The 22,063-nt window shown below is 33.5% G+C and overlaps 5 protein-coding genes across 5 annotated transcripts in view; 2 read left to right on the top strand and 3 right to left on the bottom strand.

Moving 5' to 3' along the window:
* LOC123717657 (autophagy-related protein 2 homolog A) overlaps nt 1-2,448 on the top strand; it is a 35,203-nt gene extending 32,755 nt beyond the window's left edge. Inside the window, exon 38 of the mRNA XM_045673765.1 lies at nt 1,139-2,448. Coding sequence (XP_045529721.1) covers nt 1,139-1,152 — 14 coding nt within the window. The 3' untranslated portion in view covers nt 1,153-2,448. The remainder of the gene's footprint in view (nt 1-1,138) is intronic.
* A 2,416-nt stretch (nt 2,449-4,864) lies between these two features.
* On the bottom strand, nt 4,865-7,512 carry LOC123719292 (28S ribosomal protein S5, mitochondrial). Its single transcript, XM_045676170.1, has 7 exons — nt 7,268-7,512; nt 6,975-7,194; nt 6,772-6,905; nt 6,546-6,640; nt 6,331-6,466; nt 5,551-5,750; nt 4,865-5,273 (listed from the first exon to the last, which is right to left on the bottom strand). Exons 1-7 carry the CDS (start codon nt 7,407-7,409, stop codon nt 4,917-4,919), a joined length of 1,284 nt encoding a protein of 427 aa, XP_045532126.1. The 5' UTR covers nt 7,410-7,512; the 3' UTR covers nt 4,865-4,916.
* A 126-nt stretch (nt 7,513-7,638) lies between these two features.
* On the top strand, nt 7,639-9,415 carry LOC123719308 (zinc finger protein-like 1 homolog). Its single transcript, XM_045676171.1, has 6 exons — nt 7,639-7,924; nt 8,019-8,130; nt 8,200-8,393; nt 8,460-8,697; nt 8,902-9,025; nt 9,232-9,415. Exons 1-6 carry the CDS (start codon nt 7,823-7,825, stop codon nt 9,413-9,415), a joined length of 954 nt encoding a protein of 317 aa, XP_045532127.1. The 5' UTR covers nt 7,639-7,822.
* Nucleotides 9,416-9,583: 168 nt separating this feature from the next.
* Nucleotides 9,584-11,683, bottom strand: LOC123719277 (tubulin--tyrosine ligase-like protein 12). Its single transcript, XM_045676169.1, has one exon. It carries the CDS (start codon nt 11,438-11,440, stop codon nt 9,599-9,601), a length of 1,842 nt encoding a protein of 613 aa, XP_045532125.1. The 5' UTR covers nt 11,441-11,683; the 3' UTR covers nt 9,584-9,598.
* Nucleotides 11,684-12,867: 1,184 nt separating this feature from the next.
* Nucleotides 12,868-21,621, bottom strand: LOC123720398 (splicing factor 3B subunit 2). Its single transcript, XM_045676988.1, has 13 exons — nt 20,544-21,621; nt 20,098-20,228; nt 19,484-19,638; nt 18,956-19,148; nt 18,168-18,377; nt 17,320-17,522; nt 16,399-16,549; nt 15,686-15,889; nt 15,370-15,445; nt 14,968-15,133; nt 14,319-14,425; nt 13,346-13,545; nt 12,868-12,989 (listed from the first exon to the last, which is right to left on the bottom strand). The coding sequence occupies exons 1-13, from the start codon at nt 21,424-21,426 to the stop codon at nt 12,921-12,923; spliced, it is 2,748 nt and encodes a 915-aa protein (XP_045532944.1). The 5' UTR covers nt 21,427-21,621; the 3' UTR covers nt 12,868-12,920.
* Between the last annotated feature and the right edge of the window lie 442 nt (nt 21,622-22,063).

Here is a 22,063-nt window from a genome sequence, read left to right as displayed (position 1 = left end):
ATACTATTAGTTTATTTTCTTGTTTTTTGTCAGTGAGTGACCGGGTTTGACATGCGTATATCAGGCACGGTGATATACAGGCATCAAATACTTTTCTTTTCTAAAACACTTTCAAGTTCCTGTTTTTCATTATTTCTGGCAGTGACCAGTATCTTTTCCAAGTATTTGTAACTCTACGGTCCAGTTCTTTGCCCATGCATTCTTTATTAGCTATCAAATGTCCTAAGTACACTCATTTACATATTCAACTTCATCTTCGTTCACGTTTATTGGCAATTCAATTGAATTTGTCATCACTTTACTCTTTGAGATATTCATTGATAGTCCTGCTTTAGCACTCTCCTCCGCCAATTCTTGTAACATGCTTTCCAGTTGCCTACGGTTTTCAGAAAATTCAACAATGTCTCGATGAATTACTACAGACTATCAAATAGTCGTTCATTTGTCGTTATTTATATTGATCAATGTTATTTAATTATTAATTCAAGCCATTGTTTCCGTGTCTGACTAGTTCATAGCACCCTCCTGGTACAGGGAGACATCACTGAAAGAACCATTTCGCTCACTAAACATTTTACAGATTCTCGTAAAGTCTATATATCATAAATATTATTATAATTTTTAAATTGTATTTTGCCTTTACCTCCCCGATCGCGGGCTCATTGCTAATCTGAATGCATTATATGCAATGCATTATAATGCTTCCATTGAAACATAACTGGTCGAAGTTGAAGTAAGTTGAAGCCCATTACTGGTCTGTTCCCGTGTTGGGCATCCCCTTGCTCTCCATCCCCTCATTTTCTGACGCATAGATATTTACATATATTACTGGATTACCAGAATCATAATGTTTCTGGTTAAAAAGAGTGGCGGAAAGTCTCTTGCCAGTTCTTCTTACCTTTCTACGCCCTTGACTTGCGAACTGGTAGTAAATATAAATTTACAATTAATTTAACTTATTTTCTGACGTTCATAAGTGTACTCGTGTACCTATACGAATAAAGTTATTTTGTGTTTGAGTTTAATAGACAAATAAATGCCCCATACGGGGTTTATGGGACTAAAAAAGATTTGCAACCTTTATATAATAATAAAAAATCATAGGTTCAAGAAATAAACGCTACAGTTTTTATTCCAGATACAACAGATTAAACCTTATTGATCTCCAGATTCCAAACGGTGAAGGAAACGAAAATTATATAACGTGAGCCTAATTTTATATACAGTGATTTTTATATATCTAAGGAACAAATTTGTATTGTATTGAATTTGCACCAAATATTGAGATTCGGTGTTAGCAACTGTTTTTTTTTTTACTCTTTGATCTACATCTCAAAAACTCTGGGCCTGAACGAAAATTCTTAATTGATATTATTATAATATATATAATATTTTTTTAAATAAATCTGTATAAAAAGAAGGGAAAGAAATACTTAGTTTCGACTCTGAGATTCATATTTTAATTATCGTGTCTCAAGTCAGAACCTCGATTTGAGCTCTGTCAAATATGTCAAACTTCATACAAAAAAATTGACAGCTCTAGAGACTAGGTTTGATTTATGTTCTAAGTACGGGCCCGAATCTTTCAAACACTGCAAACACTGTAGTCTAAGATCCGGCTGCAGGATTAGTGCGTTCATCTGTTATTTGCTAAAAACCAAATTTTTATGTATATAATTAGGAGAATACATATCTACCAAGTTACCTATTAAAATTTGGCCAGGCAACCCATAGATAATTAATAGCTTCAATTTGATATACAATTGTACTTTGTAATTTGCCGTAATCGTCTACATTACGTATATATATTTTATTTAAAAAAACAAGTGAACGAAGTCTTTACCCAAAAATCTAATATTGATAGGCAACTTGGACTAGACTAGATATGTATTCTTCTAATTATAAATATACATACCAATTTGATTTTATGCAAATAACAGATGAACGCACTGATCCCGCAGCCGAATCTCGTACGACTGTATCAATGGTGACGATTCTGATATGCGCAAGACAAACTTTTGTTTTGTCAAAAATACCTATTATATTCTGAAAATCACTCATTTGACCCAATATACTATGATACTCATGATATGATACTATTTTATAGTAAAACATAACTTTTTCATATACTTTGGTATTTTTAAGGTCGTGTCCTTTGGGCTCAATTTTAAATTGTTTGTAAATATACAAGGTGCTTAAACATTTCTCTAGCATTTTAGAGCATTTAGTATATAATTTATGTAGTATGTAAATAAAGAAAATATTTTAAAATTGATCAGATTTTTCTTCGAATATGGTTACCTATATTGGCGATCGGAATTTTACCTAAATGTGATATTTAGAAAGTAGAATAAAAACTTTAATTTTATATAGAAAAATCGATTTTTATGTTCTAATTTTTTTTATAATTACACGTAGTAATAATGTATCATTTCTATTCATATAAATAAAAATGGAAAAACAAGTCTTTTATTTACTGTGGACGAAAAGTCAACTTTGACCTCAAATACCTCCTCTTTGGTTAGGAATTTCAAATTCAAATTTGTACAGCTATTTACTCATGTATTTGTGCTTCGATGACCGTCATTCATTTGTTTTTTTTTTCTGTTTGCGTCACTCATTTTACAAAATGGAAAACTTAAAGTATCGCATTATTTACGAGTACGAGTAGCTGCAGGCTGCGGTGTTAGTGATAAAACTGTTTTAATTCACTTAAAGCAAATTGGGAAGATTAAAAAGCTTGAAAGGTGGGTACCTCACGAATTGACTGAAGCAAACCGGCAAACGCGCGTCGACTGCTGCGTTACATTACTGAACCGGCACAATAATGAAGGTATTTTAAACCGAATCATTACCTGTGATGAAAAATGAATTCTTTACGATAATCGGAAGCGCTCAGGTTGGATCCTGGCCAGCCAGCCAAATCCTGCCCCAAGCGAAAATTAACCCCAAAAAAGTTACTTGTAAGCGTTTGGTGGACTAGTGCCGGTATAGTTCCCTGCAGTTTTCTCAAATCTGGCCAGACTATTACGGCTAATGTCTATTGTCAGCAATTGCAAACCATGATGGAAAAGCCGCTACTAAACAACCTAGGCAGGTCAATCGCTCCACACCACTGCTACTTCACGACAACGCTAGACCACACACTGCACAACAGACGGCTACCAAATTAGAAGAGCTCCAATTGGAATGTCTAAGACATCCTCCGTACTCCCCGGACCTTGCTCCAACAGATTACCATTTTTTTCGAAATTTGGACAACTTCTTGCAAGGGAAAAAATTTTACCCTGATGGGGCAGTCCAAATCGCCTTCACAGATTTTATTGATTCCCGTTCGACTGGTTTTAGTAAAGGGATCAATGAACTACCTTTGAGATGGCAAAAGTGCATAGAAAACAATGGTTCATAGTACTTCGATTACTTAAATATATTATATTTAAAAATATTCGACTTTTTGTTCCTCCCGTACAAAACGCCAATTTCATATGTAAGGACCTAATATAAGGGGGGAAGAGGGAAAAACATATTCTGCAATTTCGCTCTTTTCACTTATACAAGTGTGAGCTGAGGGCGATGACGTGGATTACTGATTGGGGGGCGGCGAACCAGTTGTTTACTCTGGAATACTGTAGTTGTACCAACACCGAATTTACACTGACAAGTGTGAGTAGAAAGTCACCAGCAAATTTTGTTGCAGACTTCTATCTCCTTACAAATGTTGTGTAATACAAAAAAAAACTTGGCGATTAAAAAGAGTGGCGGAGAGTTTATTGCCAGTTTTTCTCTTCCGTTCTACGCCCTTGATTTGAGAACTGGCAGTAAATGTAAATTTAGAAGCATTTAATGTATGTAATGTATATTTCTTTTTTATTGACGTTCATAAGTGTACATTGTGTTATCTATATGAATAAATGATTTTTTATCCGCCACTGCAGGCAATTATTGATAACTTGCATGAAATAAATCCAAATGGCCGATAAAATATGGCTGCCATACAAAGCCAAAATGACCATGAAATGATGATGTTTATGTACTATGAATCGAGATTAAAATTTGCATACTCAAATTTAGTTTTGGACTTGGTATCCAATTTTCATACAACACGACTGCCAAATGCAATCTCAGTGCCATAGACAAAACTGATAAGAAACTTGGGCAATCTTAAAAAAAGTTTTCTAAGTATTATCAATTCATTTGGTATTAGGAAGCAACAAGTCATTCAACAATAAGGACAACCATTTTCGTATATTATTGTATGAAGCCTTTAATTAGCCATTAACCGTTAGGGCGTTTAAAGTTATATATTTTTTTATTCTGACATGGCTGAATATCGGTTTCCGGTGAACAGTGAAGCCCTACCTTCTGCCAAACCTCTACCTTCTTCTCTTGCTTCTACCAAAGAAAGTGTTTTCTGTATTTAAAGCAGTTATAATTGGTCCGCTACTTCTATTACGGGTTTTAAAATCTTATAGGAACCTACAACTTCGGCAGAATGATATCGCATAACACATTCTTTTCGGTATGCAAGTGTTGCGACCACAGAATCACAGATTTTGGGGTTTTTACCAACCTTGCCTGTAGACAACTAGTGCTAGTCAAAAAGCACTACTAAATGGTATTATTTTGAATGATTATTATTAGGAAATCGGATATTGAAGCTGTATGTGATTTTATATTTGAAGCTTGATTTCTGTCCAGTGGTACGTAAACTACACCAATATGAAGGTTTCAATGATTTGGAGATCAATTCAGACGGTAAACGTGGCTATATCATCACGCTACTAGCGAAATAAGGAGTATTTACAATATTATTACTTTTTACGGGCTAAATAAATAAAATATTTGGAGACAAATAGTCAACTAATTAAACTTATCAAATAATATATTCTAATATCTACAATAAAATTACTACACTATTAATCATCTTTCTCAACTTTTTCATCTGGATATTTGTCACTTAAAAAGCTTTTTGTCTCTCCATACTCGACTTTAAGGTTGAGGCGAATTTTCTCATGATTTCTGAACCTTTCAAATTTCTTCAGGTATAGTTCATAATGTGGCATTGTTTGGTAGAAAGGTGGAAATTTCTTCTTCTTTAATATAACTTTGTCATTCATAACATATTGTATGAAATCCAGGGTTTCGTCTTTTGGTATTTCCTCTTTTGTCCTAACTGTCGAGGGACTAGCAACAACCATTGGGTAAAATTCATTCTCATCCCTAAACTCGACTAGATGTAATTTCTTTTCTTCCGCTAATTGTTGATGTGATCGCTGCAAATTAAATGGATCATTATTATTGAATGGCTCTTAATAATGTGTATTGACTGTTTATAAACATATCAAGTCAGTCAATATTAATAAAAAAGGGTGACATTGAAATAAATACAAAGCATATGGGATTTTAATTATAGTCATAGATAATGCTAAATCTTAATAAAGCAACAACATGTAACAAGTACAGAAGGTTGTGCTTCTACTTGTCCGTTGTCCGTTTAGCACTTATTTATTTATTGTAATATAGAGAATAGGTAAATAATTTAATCAATACCTGTTGTAAAAGACCAATAAAGAAGGCCTTTACGAGGTGCTGTAAATTATTTGATCCTTCCACTTTAGCTCTAAGATCCTTGATACCAATCGCTTGGCATATCTCCTTGATAGCTCTATGTACCATTAAACCATAACCTTCATTCTGTTTTTGTACAAAAATTTTAGTTTTTCCAAATGCAGTATAGAAATCATGGTAAACTGAAATAAAAAGTATACAACAATAATTTTTACACATATTATTAGCTGCATAGCCAATACATACATACACATAATGTTAATACTCGGAACAATATAAATTTAAGAAAAGCTGTGTAAAAAGGTTTACTATAAAGTTAACAATTGTGTAATTGATAAAACGGCCTGGGACTAATGCTAGAAAGGCTACTTCTAATAAATTTGCTATATTTGTTTCACAATAAGAGTTGTTTTCCATTTTGTGATAATTTGCTATTTTAAAACAGTGTTTTTCCAGCTTTTTCTCTAGACCTTTTTGTCTTCTTTGCCGATGAGTAGGGACATGTGCGATACAAATTTAACGATGTGGAATAAGTGATACCTGTATCTTATATTCCATAATAAACATATTTTATTTTTATTCCTTTTACATTTAGCACACAACACATATTGAGTTCAGAAAATTTTGTATTTAAAGGCTAATATTTCTATTATACCTAGGTATTATGATTGATTCATGGAAATAGAAAAGGGAAAACCATTTTTCTTATTATGAAACTTTACTGATATTTTCAGTTGAAAATAGTAAAAGTTATCAATATACCTGTATGATTATTATAAATATCAAAGTGCATCAATTTCTTCCCAGCCCTGTTTTTAGCTTTTCTTAAAGCAGCTGTTGCCTCCTTTGCCCTGCCTAAGCCAAATCCTGCTAAGCCTTGACCATTACCTGTTACTACCTAAAATCCCAAAAAATATAAAACAACACTAGTGGTAGTACACAAGTAGTACTTTTAATTTATAAAACACAGACTTTACCATAGCTTGATAATTTCTTGTTCGTCCAAGGGTTCCTTTCATAATAAGTAATGACCTCAATTGAAGAACTTTTGTTTCAAACCCAGTAAATTCCTCTGAAAAAAAAAGAATATGCAGAATAAAGTTTCTTTAAGTTTTACCACTACTTTCTTTTCTTGAATGTCTTTTTGAGGAGAAATTATTTTGACTTATTAATCTAAACTGTGGTCATAATAATGTTACCCACCACCAGCAACTGGATCAGGGGGCCCAAGGCTGCGTCCTGGCAGCCTCACACCAGACCAACCCCTTTCTATAGGACTTAATTTTAATCGTCTGAACTTCGTCATAGAATCTCTTAATTTGATAAGCTTTTCCATTCTATAAAAAATATATAAGTATTAATAAAATTAAAATTACATTTCAAAAATGCTGTTAAACCATAATTACCTTTCTGGATCATCAGGTAACCTTTGCTGTTTAAGTAGCTCCCTCCCACGTATTACAGGTGCAGAAAGTCCAGGCCATAACATGTTTACTTTTCCTACACCAATCATTTGCCCTCGGTTCAAATCCCTAATGCGAATACGTCCAGCCCCTTTACCACGACCTTTCTTGGCTCCTGCATTACTTACAGATGTTACTGATTTCCATAGCTTTTCAGCAGGTACTAAAACATATTCTAGTGTGTTGTTGTGTGCATAAAATACCTTATATTTACATGTGATGTTGAAATAACTTACATTTATTGAAAAAATTTACACAACAAAGCGGAGATGTGCTGATACATTTAAGGTTATTATTATTAAACGAAATTGGCTGCTTAAATAGAACTTTAAACGGACTATGAACAAAATTTTTTAAAGCTAGTATTTTAGTCGCCATGGTGTTATATTAATATTATACAGAATTAACAACTTATATTGACATTAACATTTCTAAATAAAGTGCAATAAAATAACAACATGAAAATTATAACAGAAAATATGAATTACGAAAACCATAGATCACAAACTATTACAGCATAAAATTCGTTCCGAATTACAGATTATGTGAGTGATACATGAACATATTGTTGTTAATGCACTGAAATGAATGACATTTCATATTTCAATCGATTTTGACAACAGACGTGGCTGTCGGCTGCTGATTCAACTATCACGAAACACGAATAGCAATGTTTGTTTAATAAAATTCAGCGACTTTTAAAGGTACCAGGGTTTAATCTTGTTAAACCATATGGAAGTATGTATATAGTTGTTACTTTATGATCTTATTTTTGTAACAACACCGCGGCCATGGGTCTCTGCAAGTGTCCTAAAAGAAGAGTGACCAACCAATTTTGCTTTGAACATCGAGTTAATGTTTGTGAATATTGTATGGTGACAAATCATCCAAAGGTAATATAGACGTTTTGGTAAATCATTAGTTTTTATGTGTAGCTTTAAGGCCTAGCAAATTACAAATGTATGTCTACCTTTTATATGTTTTCAGTGCATCATACAATCCTACCTTCAATGGTTACAAGATAGCGATTACAATCCTATTTGTGAAATTTGCACAAAAAGCTTAGCTGAAGGCGAATGTATACGACTGACATGCTATCGTAAGTTTGATTTATACTGTATAACATACATAATTTTCTTAAGATTCTCATTATTTATTTTATCTGTAGATGTATTCCACTGGGAATGTGCGGAATCCCGTTACCGTGCCTTACCGAGGACTACAGCACCTGCTGGATATCAATGTCCTTCTTGTGCCACACCTGTGTTTCCTCCACCTAATTTAGTCTCTCCTGTTGCTGATGTTTTAAAGGAAAAGTTAGCTGGTGTCAATTGGGCTAGAGCCGGCCTTGGTCTACCATTGGTATGATTATAGTTTTGTTACTTATTATATACATGGCTAGAAGGTTATAATAAGTATTATATCCAGCTTTCAGATGAACAAGATCTGAAAGGAGCATCATCCAGACGCAGCCAGTCCCCAATGGAACAATCTAATTACTTCATAAATTCTATAGACACTCAACGTGGAATTCCAGTGGGTGCAAGTGATGATGAAGCTATAAGTCGATCAGCTACAAGTTCACCACATTCTATTGTGCAAATATCAGATGAACCAGCTAACATATATGATAATACTTCTGTTAAAAGGGCTGATAATCTACAAGGTACCTTTTATATTCTATACTTTACTATACTATACTATCTTAAATTCAAGTTAAATTAATTTTTTTCAGTTACTGGTTTCTTTTTGTAGATAGCCTATTTCTCTCATTGGAGGATCTATTATTTAGTATTCTTGTAATGTTTTGTATAGTTTCCTTTAAAATATATTAATATTATGTAAACCTTCAAGTAATTTAAAATTACAGGTGCCCAAATACCAAGGAAAACTTATAAAACAGATGAAAATTCCAGGCCGCTTATGAATTTTGACCATGATGAGAATAAATACAAACAGAAGTCCACATTTGCATGGATTAGCAGATGGTGGAAGTGAGTATATTCATGATTATACTGAATTCATTAAGGCAATATTTTTTTATCTATCATGCAAGACTACCACGCTGATTCAGGGAGTTTATTTAAATTTTACAATCTAAAAATTAATCATATCAAAATTACAATTAAACTCCACATTTTTTTTAATGAATCAATATTATTCATAAATAATTGATTAATTTAAATTGGTATACTTCCAGAAATTCTTTACCTTCTTCACGTAACCGAAGAGGTGGTGGCATTTACAAGCGGTATTGGATAGCATTGTTTGCAATTGTTATCTTGGTTATTGTATTATGGCTTCTGAGTAATAGAGGAGTAGATGATGAAAATCCATTTGGTGGTATACAAGATGATGACAGAAGAATACTACAGAAAAATTAAGGTTAATAATTTATTAATAACAATAATATTAAACAAATAGCATAACTATTTATAAAATCAAGCAATTTTCAAATATTGTATATAAATTTGAGACAATTTCGTGCAAAAGCTGTACAACTGATGTAATAAATGATACAATATATAAGTGTATTATTCATTGCCTATTATACAATTATCACAGACTTAAATTATTTGTGTGCAGGTGTCTACTTGTTTATTAAGAAAAAGAAGTGAAAAGATATCATTATAAAAATCTGAATAGTAGTCACAAGCTCTTTTACAGTCTGGCATCCAATTGACTTCCAAAAGCTTGGGTTGTATTGTTTTCTCTCCATTGTATTCATGCCAGGAAAGCATTATATCAGCTGCATAAAGTGCTCTTGACTGAGGACTCTGTGCTATCCCAAAAGGTGGTGGTTTAGAAGTTGCAGCTTCAAAGAGGTTTTTAAACATTTCAAAAATTGATTTCTCCACTTCACTCCATTTAAAATCACCATATTGTTCAGACCACACCCTCTTAAAATCATCACATAACAGTCTATACAAGGCAACACCTTCTGCATAATTCATAACAGTGAAATGTTTTTCATAATCATCAAAATCACATAATTCAAATGCTTTATTAGCAAATCTCAAGAAAAAGTTGTTGTAAATGTAGACTTCTGTAGGATTAACTGATTTCAACAATATTACATAACGCAAATCAAACTTTACTGCTCCTATATCTGGTCTTTGAAAAAGCACAGGTGCTTCAATATACTTTTGGGCTATCTTTGGACCTGTTAATGGCAAATGACAAAGAAAGTCTAAATTATCGGTAATGTATGTATCAAGACCCCTCGCAAGGTTATATGGTTTACAGATCCAGTGATTATCTAAACCAAGTCTTTTTCTTTGCATGTAATATGCAACCATTTTTGGTAGTTCAGTTTTCATATTAAATGTTGTAGGTAGCCATAATGGGCTTGTCCCTAATTTAGACATCTTAACATTCTTATCTGAACACCTTCTTGCAACAATTGCTAGTAAATCTTTCACTGTGAAAACATATTCAAATGGAAATTGATTAACAAATTTATTGGGAAAATCAATACTTAATTCCTTAAAAGCTTTAAAATGACTAGTGTACCACAAAATATCAGCATCATTCTCATTATCAACAATTTCAAAGTGACTTGATGTGAGATGTTCATTTATAATTCTATATTCTGAAAATACCTTCAAGGGTTGATCAAAAATATTTCTGTTTTCCAAGTTATTCAAAACTGGCAGTGATTCAACCAAGTGACCATCCAAAAAATATTTTCTGTTTGGTTCTTCCTGAGTAAAATCATCATCAAAGTGCTCATAGCATTTCCACGGAATGAGCATAGCCTCCCTTTGCAGAGGATCTTGATATTGACCTTCTACAAAGTTCCTTGTAATAGTATCTCCTTCTTCAATATCTTTAGTAGGGAAGAGAATGGTAAACGTTATCTGACTAGGCACATGTATAAAAGGAACTGCCCGAAAATTTGGGTTGTCGGAATGTGTTATTCCAGAACCCAATTCATCCATAATGTACCACACAGGTACTCTATCTTCAATAGAAAATTCATCACCAGCAATTGAATAGGTGTTTGCATATTTCCATACACACTTTGCAACTTCTTCAATTTTCTCTTCAGTTTTATCACAAGAGATTTGCATCAAATTACACATTCTTTCTAAAAGACTGGGCACATTTCTCAAGTTAGCTTTAATATTGTTAACTTTAAATGTCCATGCGTGATCAATGAGATAAATATGAGTCGGATCATTGAGATCTATATCGCATATTGCCATTACACTCCATAAAGGGTCATATGGTCTTCTTTCGCTATCTTCGTAATCAATTTGCACTAGTTGAAAGGCCAAGCCAGAGTCAAAAATCTGGTCTTGCAGTTTTTTACATAGGGTATGCCAATAATGTTCAGGTACTCCCGAAAGAACAAGTTGCGGTTTATGAACAGCCAAAAAAGCGTTATAGTTCGAGACCCCATCCATCTTCTTACCCTAACTACTGTACTAAAAATACCAAATTTTTCCAATTGAACAACTTATCGCCAACTGTTAGGGGTCCACTATTACCAATCAGAGGTTTTAAACTTTATGATTATATTTAAAAATTTATGACTAAACCATACCTTTATTCTCAAGATTCTCGATTTCTCGAAGTACCGAAGTAGGAATAAAAAAATTAAATTCCTTTAAGAATTTTGACATTGCTCTTGGCTTCAAATTATAACTGTCAAGAAGAATGTTAAACCACAAACGTCAATTCATGTGAATATTGAACAGGTTATGTCGTGAATCACAGTCATAATACGAATAAGACTAAACAACGACTAAAAAACGGTTGTCTCAAGTAAACTCAAGTGTACTTTTTCTGTATGTTCAAGTATAGCAAGCTCGCCGTAGTCCGATGGTAGGAAATACGGCCTTTAGTCTTATAATTTTCAGGATGTTATAACTACTTACTACTCATGAAAAATCTAAAATTGCGCAACCACTTCGTCATTAGATGTAAATGGTTTAGTTTCCTATAACGACGAATAATATAAATGGAGGGGTGCATTGATATAAATACAGTACAACACATTTAATACGATTTCTCGCATAATACGCCACTTTACGCCAGTCCCTAACTTCAGACATATTTGCATACATTTCTTAACGTTTAATACGATTCATCATCCCGTTTAATACGCCCAAGCCCGAGCCGAGAGGTCTAACCGAGCGCTCTAACGCGAGCCCCCAGAAAGGCCCCCCGCACTTACGTGAAGAACCCGTGATACTGCAGGGTTTTCCTGGATATTCTTCCATTGATGACAATGTAGCACCATACGAAATTCAATCAATTGAAGATCTTATTGAGAATGTGAATAAGACACAAAACGAGGCCCTAAGTGATAACGATGAAGACGAAGATGAGTCAACTGCATTTTTGTCAAACGCGCAGGCTTTGTCAGCTGTTAATGATTTAAGACACTATGTAGTTACTTTGGATCAAAGCGAAGATATACTGCAAAAGTTGAATTATGTTATATATACCTATATAAACCAAAATTAGAACATAATACATACATACAATATATTAGTATGTAGTACGTTTCATTTTTCCTATCCCGTATAATAAATACGCTTTCTCGCTTAAAACGCGTTTTTGGTAGGGTCCCGGAGAAATCGTCTTAAGCGGGTTTTAATGTATAATAAAACTTTCGGTGATATAGAGGTATCTCACGAAAAAGTATCTTTTAGTCACTCTCTTCTTAGGACCGGCAGATCTCATTCCTACATATATGCAATAAAAATAGTATGTCGCATATTGCGAAAAAATACATGCAATAAGTCGATTGTTGTGCCATGTAATTGTTTTGTTTATTATTATTTCTCTTATAAATCTTGTAAGTGGAATATAGAGTAAATAAATATAACATTTATAATAATTTTTATTACTCTTAATATAATTCCATATTGACTATGTTTAAAATTTGAACTCTTTGTACTTCTTTGCTTGCTTTGAGTCCGTGTTCTGTTGGCGCTTTCTTTTATTCTGAAAAATAAATAACTTTTTAACATATTTACCAAGGTAACATAGATATTGTTTCTAATTAATTATTTTATATCAAATGAGAAATCTAATTTTACTTAACCAATACAGGCAGTCTGCCATAAATATTGTATATTTTATTGGTTTGCATTCAATGTCAATCAGAATTAAGTCTTACTTCTTTATACAAACCCAAATGTTATTTCGAATAATTGTCTTCAGTTAAACAGAAATTTTAGAAAACGAAATTATATTATTAAATATCTAAATATTGTAAAAAATAATATTCATAACACCATAGTTTTAGACAAAGAGAAAACTCTTACAAGGCGTAATTACAAGACTTGTATCAACTATACCTTTTGGCGGGCAACGTGGTCCGCCAGCATGTCAGACAGGTCCTCCCGCTTCGAGGGACGTTGGTCTCTCAAATGTCTTTCGTATCTCGCTGCCACTGCTTCCGGCTCTAATTCCAGCTCCGAAGGGTCCAAAGCCACTTCCACTACTCCAGGATTAGTTGCCACTCCACTGCTGGCATCAGCCGATACTCGCGCTTTGCCTGTTAAAGAAAAATAATAGTGTGTTATATATAAACTGTACAGTGAAGAGAATGAAAACCGAAACGCAACCGCTTTCCTTTTTCCTGTCATTGGTCGACATTATCTATTATGCAGCACGTATTATTTTTGACTTATTACAAGCAAACGTTTCATCGAGCGTCAAGTTTGTCAAGCGGCCAAACCTTTGACATTGTATTAAAATTGCAATTATTGTTAAGACTTTTATATAAAACACTTTAATGCTGAATAAAATTCTATGATTATATCATTAAAATTTAATTTCAAATATAGGACATCAATTATTAACCAAATTATTTATATCAGTGACATTCCCATTCCATACTAGTAAAATCTAGTAAGTTGCAACAAGTATATATTATAGTTTATGGTTGTAGCAACTTACTAGACTTTACTAGGTGCGGAGACATATGAAATCAACATTTATGAAAAACACTTTTTGATTATTTTAAATTTTATTTTTTTTTCCGACGTTTCACGTGCTTTGCAGCGTGCAGTCACCGTGACCACGCACGCTGTAAAGCACGCGAAACGTGTTTTCTTAATCACCATTAATTTTTGGATGATCACCAGGAAAACACAATGCAGAATATTATGACGTTATTACGCATTTTTAATGGGAAAAATACAGTAGGCTTTTCAAAACGGCTTATTCCGTTGATTAATGTGATGCTTTAAAATAATGCCAATTTCGTTTTAAACTAAATTTTATATGCAAATTAGCCTAATCTAAAGGGTTTAAGTTGTTCCTCACCTGGGTTAGCCGCATTAATATCATACACGTGAGTGGAGGCCATCATTCCAGCAGTGAGACCGACACGTCGCTCCGGAAGCACTTGGTACAGGGCTGGAGTCTCTCCACTACAAAATAAATTGAATATTAAGAAAGTAGTTATTTAGTTACACTTCGTTACCATAACATACAAAAATATACATATAAAAAACGAAAAAAATCTGACTACATAAATTATTAGGCATTCTTTACGTATAAGTTATTATGTATTTGATTTCTTCCAGGCAACCCTAATATGGAACAATTAGGGTACAAAATAAAAAAAAGAAAAACCTACAGATGGTAAAGTACAAGAAGTGCATAATTAATTAACAAAAAAACCTGTAACTATAACTAAAATTAAATAAAGTAGAATATAAATACTACTATGTTACTTCTATACTAACGGAGATTCACACATAGGCAAGCTTTATTTCTTTATATTATGAATGCACCCTGCATTGATCTCCCTCGTCTCCATAATACATATATAAAAAGAAAAAAAAACTAAAGCGCTCTGAGTTTGTGTACAAATAATCCTTTTGCGAAAACATTACAAATTATACATATTGAGAATTAGAAAATATTTATATTACAAAAAGCAAACATCGAAATTAAAAAAAAATCTCACCCTTCAACATCATCCAATTTTTTCTTCCTAAGCTCAATAGTGTCTGGAGTCTCCAGGCCAGGGGGAACAGAGGAAATTCCCAGGGGTGTGACAAGTCCCTCCCCCGGTGTAGCCACTCCAGTGGCCACGTCAGGCTCGCCCATCTTCTCGCCTTCATCCGATTCCTCTGTAAACGGGTTTAATCAAATTATGTTATAAGTGTATTGATCAAGCAACTTGTCACAAATTCTTCGGGTTCTGGGATATCATTTTTTTTTACAATGATAAGTAAATATAATTTACAACGTAATTCGTATGGGCAAAGGACCAGTATATCATATAAGCATGTAATTTTTCATAGGATTCTGTTTAGTAGTGTGGCGTAAATTAAAGGAATGTCTATATATGAAAGTAAAATTATACCTTCTTCCGACTCCTCTTCAGATTCAGATTCCAATTCACCCCACAATGTCCTGTCTATGTCCTGATCTTCATTGTCCTAAGAAAAAATTAAATTATATAACAAAAGAATACATTTCTGTTTTTGACGTTCATAAGTGTACATTGCGTTACCTATATGAATAAATCATTTTGAATTTGAATCACTTGAAGAACCTTAAATATCAATTACTTTTATACATATGTATAGTAATGTAATGTTCAAATATATAAAAAAATTATAATTTGGAAGCTATTGTCTTTTCATGTATCACAAATCTTGAAAGGAAAAAATTCATACATCTTGTCCGCTCAACTGATGTCCAAAAACATCTCCATACAACGGTTTCCCTGTTTCATCTACAGGAGGTTTTCCCCAACCTCCAGCGTGATATCCGAATGCACATCCTTCTGGTATTGGGGCATTTAACCCTGGAATCTTTAGGTTAGGGTATGATGGAGGCGGTCCGTAACGCTGCTGAGCAATCAGCCATGGGGGCGGCACCTGCACAAATATAAACATAGGAAACTCATTCAAAGTAGTTTTTAAATTAAGAGATTTAAAAAAAAGACTTGTATACACAATAATATGTTTAGAGTTACTAATTATTTAATTAATTACTAATTGTACAGTTGTACTACTAATTAATTAATTAAATATTCTCATGTATTTTACGGAACAGCCTTAGTTTCATCAAAGTCCCTTTTAAGATTATCCATATTTCTGGACATCTATAATATAACTTATATTATCTTTATAAAACAGCCACTATTTCTTACAATAAATAGGAAATCGTATTTTCAATAAGCTTAGTATAAGCTTCAAGTGAAGTAATAATTAAATGAAAATATTAAATTTTAATTGTTTCTTTGTATTATTTTTTGTTTTGTACTGTTAATAGTTAGTGCGAACAAATTAATTTTATATAAATGTTTCCATGTAAAGTTTAGCAAAATAAAGATTCTGTAACAATAAACACACATTACAATGAAAACTAGACATTGTATACGAACCTTGTGAGAGCCAGGCCCAACTGGCATACCAAGAGCTGTCCTAAGTTCTTCGGACAAGTCTCCAGGCTTTTTCTCCCTCAGCCGAGTTTCAAACTCTTTCCCTTCGTAGTATAAGTCACCATGGATTGTCATACGCGGCTTGGTCTGCCATCTGCACAATTATTATTCAGTCAGAATATATAAAGCTGAGATACTGTGGTTGGTTGTGGGATATTTTTTATTACATTTTTCATTTGTAGTGGGCCCTGGTAGGTTATTACAACAATTAAATATCAGACAAAAAATACGTAGAATATTTGTATGTTTCTATATTTGTTTGTCATAGAATGTGATTTTTTACATTTATTTGTGTTAATGTTTATTATATATATGAACACATATCACAAGAAGAAAATATAAAAAAGAATTAGAAAGAATAAGACATAATAGAATACTCAGTTGGTTAATAATATTTTAAGAATTCATTTAGAAACTTACAAGCAACCGTCGATTCAGCCAAGCTAAAATAATCTAAATAAAAATAAAAGGGGGCTGCTGTTACGCATGCCCTAATGGACCAAGAATTATTGAGATGAACTCACTATCTTGATCGCATTTATTCCACAAAATTCTCTATTAAATTTGAATGTAAAGAAAATATTCCATACAGTAAAGCATAGATTTACATCAGATTTAAATGTAATATTATAGGCGATAATTATAACAGTCTAAGCGTAGAAAAAAATAAAGATTTTAGTATCTTAAAAATTTTACTAAATTTTAGAACTTTCTGTGCATTTTTTAAATCTGTCAAACCTGGATTTGTTATTACCTACAACTTGTATAGTCTATAGTGACAGTTAACTCGGATGTCGATGTGTACTCAATATTTAGTCTGTGGCTGAGCGCAGATAATGTTGACAGCTGATAAAAAAAACTCACTTAAAGAATGCGTCATGAAGCTTTTGATAATCAATATCGATCTTGCCAAGTTTAGGTCTCGAACGCTCACGCATTTTAGCTTTTAATGTCTTTGTTTCTTCTTTGTCCTGCAGCGAGGCCCTCATCTCCATGATACCGGTCTTCTTAATGAAATCCGGTAGATCAAACGGAGGCTTCTCAATACCACGCTTTCCTTGTAGATACTGCAAAAGACAGCTAAATATAAAATCTTATTTAAAGAAAATGATAAAAGAAATGGTTTATAACAAGTTCGTAACCACGACGCGAGTGTCTTTCACACCCTTGTTTGTTAATTCAGCTTATATGCAAGGTTTTAACAACATTTAGATGAAACATAAAAAAATATTTTTTTTGTACTACAAGCAAGTCAATATGATTTTAACATTAATAACTAACATACTAAACAAAGCCAAAATATTGTTACGAGCGAAAAATACTCAAAATTAATGTTGTTTATTAGGAAACTAGCAAACCCAACAGACGTCGTGTACACACGTCGAACAAAAAACTTGAACACAAAACCGATCCAGCCATTTAGGAGTTTAATACAAACACACGCACAGCTGATTTATATGTATAAAATATTTTTTCTGTTTAACATAAAAAAATCAGAAGCATTTGCATTATTATGAACTTGCATTTAACATGAATTAATAAGCGTCATTACCACTTTGGGTGTACCAGATTCTATACCGGCAAAAAAATTGTATTAGTTCCACACAGCAACCTATGACAAAATACTTCTGTTACACCGGCTTTCATACATCACACGATCAACATTCAAGTCTCTTATAATTGATTCAAATTGAACCATATTTCAATATTACCTTCCTCTTATAACACCAATGTCTAGGCACTTGTACAGTGTTCCTGTGCGCCTTTAACTGTACAAGTAGTTTAGGATCTCTCGCTGTGACGTCATACATCTCTACTACATCCGGACGGGATACTAATTGCTTCAATTCCGCAACTGACAGACGAGATAACTTTTTCAATTTCCGTTTGGATAGACGCTCCTTTTCCTCCGCTGCGTGTTTCTGTTGAAATATATAACTTTAGTATTTTGGGATATAGAAAAAATAATTTTAAACTCATTAAGAAATTGGTAACTGGAAAAACACAAATTAGAAATGTGATCATATGTCAATCCAAATAGCAAGTAGGTGATCAGCCTCCTCCTAGATTTCCACCTTCTGTGATTGAGTCACGGCGACGACGTTTTTTGTCTAAGGCTAGCCGACTTCGCTATGATGTCTTCCTTCACCGTTCGAGCAAATGTTACATGTACATAGAAAGTACATTGCTGAACAACCGGGGATCGAACCTACGAACTCAGGGATGAGAGTCTCACTAGGCCGACACTGCTCGTTGTTTTTTTATTTATTTACACTTCGTTACACAACAATATAAAAAAAACTGAACATAATTAAATCAAAAGGAGGGCAACTGGCGGCCTTATCGCTTTCGAGCGATCTCCTCCAGGCAACCGCTGTGTGTAAAAAAAAAAAATTACTACACAACATATGGCTAGTGTTAATCTATGTAATAATACTATTTAACACAATGTAATTAATACTAAATAACATAGTTATTTTTAAAAACTTTGAATTCTCACCTCCACAGCTTCTTCATCAGCTGCAAATTGATCTGTGACTTTTTCAAGCAGTTTGCTTGGCTTAGGCTGATCTCCCTTTTCTTCTTTAATCTCCTCTTCTTTCTGCTCACTAATTTTGAATGCTTCTAAAATGCGATGAAATTGCCTATACATCGGTTCTAACTCATGGAATTGAATATTCTCCTGCACATATCTGCAATTTAGTATTTTAGCAAATTAATAAGTTTTTCAAACTAAACTAATTGTCCTATTATGCAAAGGATTTAGAGTATGATTCCGTGTGTAATAGAATAAAATCATAATATAAATCAAATGTATTAAAATCACCTAAAAACAACACATATACAAAGTATATGTGGTGTGGTGTACGTTTTGCCATGTTTTTAATTTAAAAATAGAAAATATGATACTTTATAAAAGCCGTGGATTATCTATAAGAACTGTTAAATAAATATTAGATATCGCTATGCATCTTGAAGTTAGTTTATAATTCATACTGAGTCTTATAAACTGTAATGACCAACTCACTCAATTTCTGCTTCTTTTTTATTTTCTTTGTCATTGGTAGTTTGAGACTCATCAATGCTAGACTTGTCTTGAGTTTTTGATTCTCGGCGTTTCTGCTTTGCTGCCTTCTTCTTTTTCTTCTTGCGCCTATTCTTGTTAGCTTTATTTGGTTGAGCCTGAAAGTCATTTTAATATAAGTTATCACATATCACTAACTAAATTATTTTAAAAACTTTTATAATCTATGAAGTAACTTAAGGCAAACAATCAGTTTAGGTCATAAGTAAATTTTTATTACTTTCACGCATCTGCAATCAGCCTCTTGGCTTTAGATCAATAGATCAAAGTCATAAAATCTAATAAACAATTACATTTATTAAAGGATTCAGTGATAATAAATACTATATTTATGGCATATGCATGTATGTAACCTACTCTTTCTAAGGTATATTTACTGTATGTCTTACAGATTGTTGATTAGTTATTGCCAACACATAAGGTGTATCAGCTTTAGTTAAATTTTATAATAATCCACTGTCATCAGGTTTTCACTTACATATAAAATGCATCTATAAAACTATATGAATCCTCTATGACAAATAAAAGAAATGAAAAAGGAAAAGTGTACAATGTACCTCTTGTTTAGAAATAACTGGTGGTTGTGGAGCCTCAGGTATATTTTCTTCGTCAGACTCACCTTCATCATCCTCAACATCATATTCAGTACTTATCACAGGTGCAGGGGGAACTAATGCTTCTTCTTCTTCTGTAAACAATATTAAGCTAATAATAATGTCATGAGTAGTTAGACTCTATTCAAATACTAGAAAAAACACTAAGTGCAATATTACCGCTTAAAATATATATCAAAACAAAAATCTTATGATTATACTATATGTTATGATCAGTTTTGGTTAGAGTTTCTGAATAAAAATGTACAGCCACTCAAATTTGATATAGAGCTAGTTAGTCGCCTCAAATTTTATAAAGAAAATAAACAACCTTTTAAAACAAACAACATTTCTTTGCAGTTTTTTAGGAAACAATTTTATAAATATTATTGAATACAAAAAAAAATTACCAGCTGGTGCCCTTTCTATTTCTTTTCCTAAAGCAGCTTGTCTTTGATCTTTGTATGCCAAGGCTTCTTCTAAAGCTTTTGGTAAGACAACACCAGTCACAGAAGCTGGTTTATTTCTGAACTCTTCAGGTGTATCTATTTTCATAGTCAAAAGAGATGGCAGAGAAGTATTTAGACCACTAGAGTCATCATCATCCTCATGGTCATCTTCATGATCATCATCTCTGTCGTCCCACCCAGCAGTACCATCATCTATTCCTTGCCTGCTCCACCCTGATGGTCCTTGGCCTTCCCAAGGTCCATGACCCATCCCAGGTAGCGGCATATTTGGAGGTGGACCCAATCCAGGCGGGCCTAAATCCATTGTTTGATTGTAATTATTTTTCACATTGGGACTCCCATGCATCATACTAGAAGATGTTCTAGGGCCACTTATACCTGGGGGACCCATGCCTGGTGGGCCCATACCTGGAGGGGGTGGCCCCATGTTCGGCGGCGGTCCCATGCCTGGAGGAGGTGGACCCATTCCTGGAGGAGGTGGACCCATTCCTGGAGGCGGAGGTCCCATCCCTGGTGGAGGAGGACCCATCCCTGGTGGCGGGGGACCCATTCCTGGTGGCGGCGGACCTATTCCTGGTGGCGGAGGCCCCATACCTGGTGGAGGAGGACCCATACCCGGTGGAGGAGGGCCCATATTCATCATGCCTGGAGGTCCCATTCCAGGCGGTAAAGGCGGACCAGAAGATGAACTTACAGGGGGTATAGATCCCGAGGGCGGTGGCATTGGCCCAGCAATCGATCCAGGTGGTGGGGGCATTGGAGGAAAAGTTGGCATATTAGGAGGGCCTTGATTAGCATTACCAGTACCCGGTGGACCATCCATTTCAAATAACAACTTGATTCACTCAATTAGTAAATATATATCAGAATACACAATATACATCAACGACAGGCATAAAATAAAGAGACGTTTACCATACAGCTTTATTTAATGAATATCAATTTAATTAGCAAAGAAATTGTAATTCTGCACATGCAAACACAAAACACGCTCAAGCATCAAGCGACAACGACAAGCACATTCAATTTTCAAATGACATTTAATTTCAAATCTCAATGACAATGACTAGAAGTTAGTAATTACTACAGAGTAAAAAGCTTTAGCGATGCGCTTAAAGTCATTTTAAAAGCTAATATTATAAAAAAATTTATCAAAGAAATAAAAAAAATTATTAAGTAAACAAAGATAGCAATTTTTTTAACTCGATACTTTTTATTGTATAGTTTGGTAATACTTAATTTACCTACTAAATTCAGGCTATTAGTATTTTCTTATAGATGTATTTATGGCAAATCTTTAAATTACATAATATAATAACCCTATTTCACAAAACTCCTTACATACAATGGCGCACGTACTTAGACTGAGAGAGAACTGAGGACTGAACTTGAGAACTTTTTGCCATTAGGAAGCATCGAAGACAATTGAAGTCATCTACTAGAATACGTTTGTCTTTTTT

The sequence above is a fragment of the Pieris brassicae genome, chromosome 2 (genome assembly GCF_905147105.1).
Source record: "Pieris brassicae chromosome 2, ilPieBrab1.1, whole genome shotgun sequence".
NCBI classification, from domain to species: domain Eukaryota; kingdom Metazoa; phylum Arthropoda; class Insecta; order Lepidoptera; family Pieridae; genus Pieris; species Pieris brassicae.
This window is presented reverse-complemented; position numbering and strand designations above follow the sequence as displayed.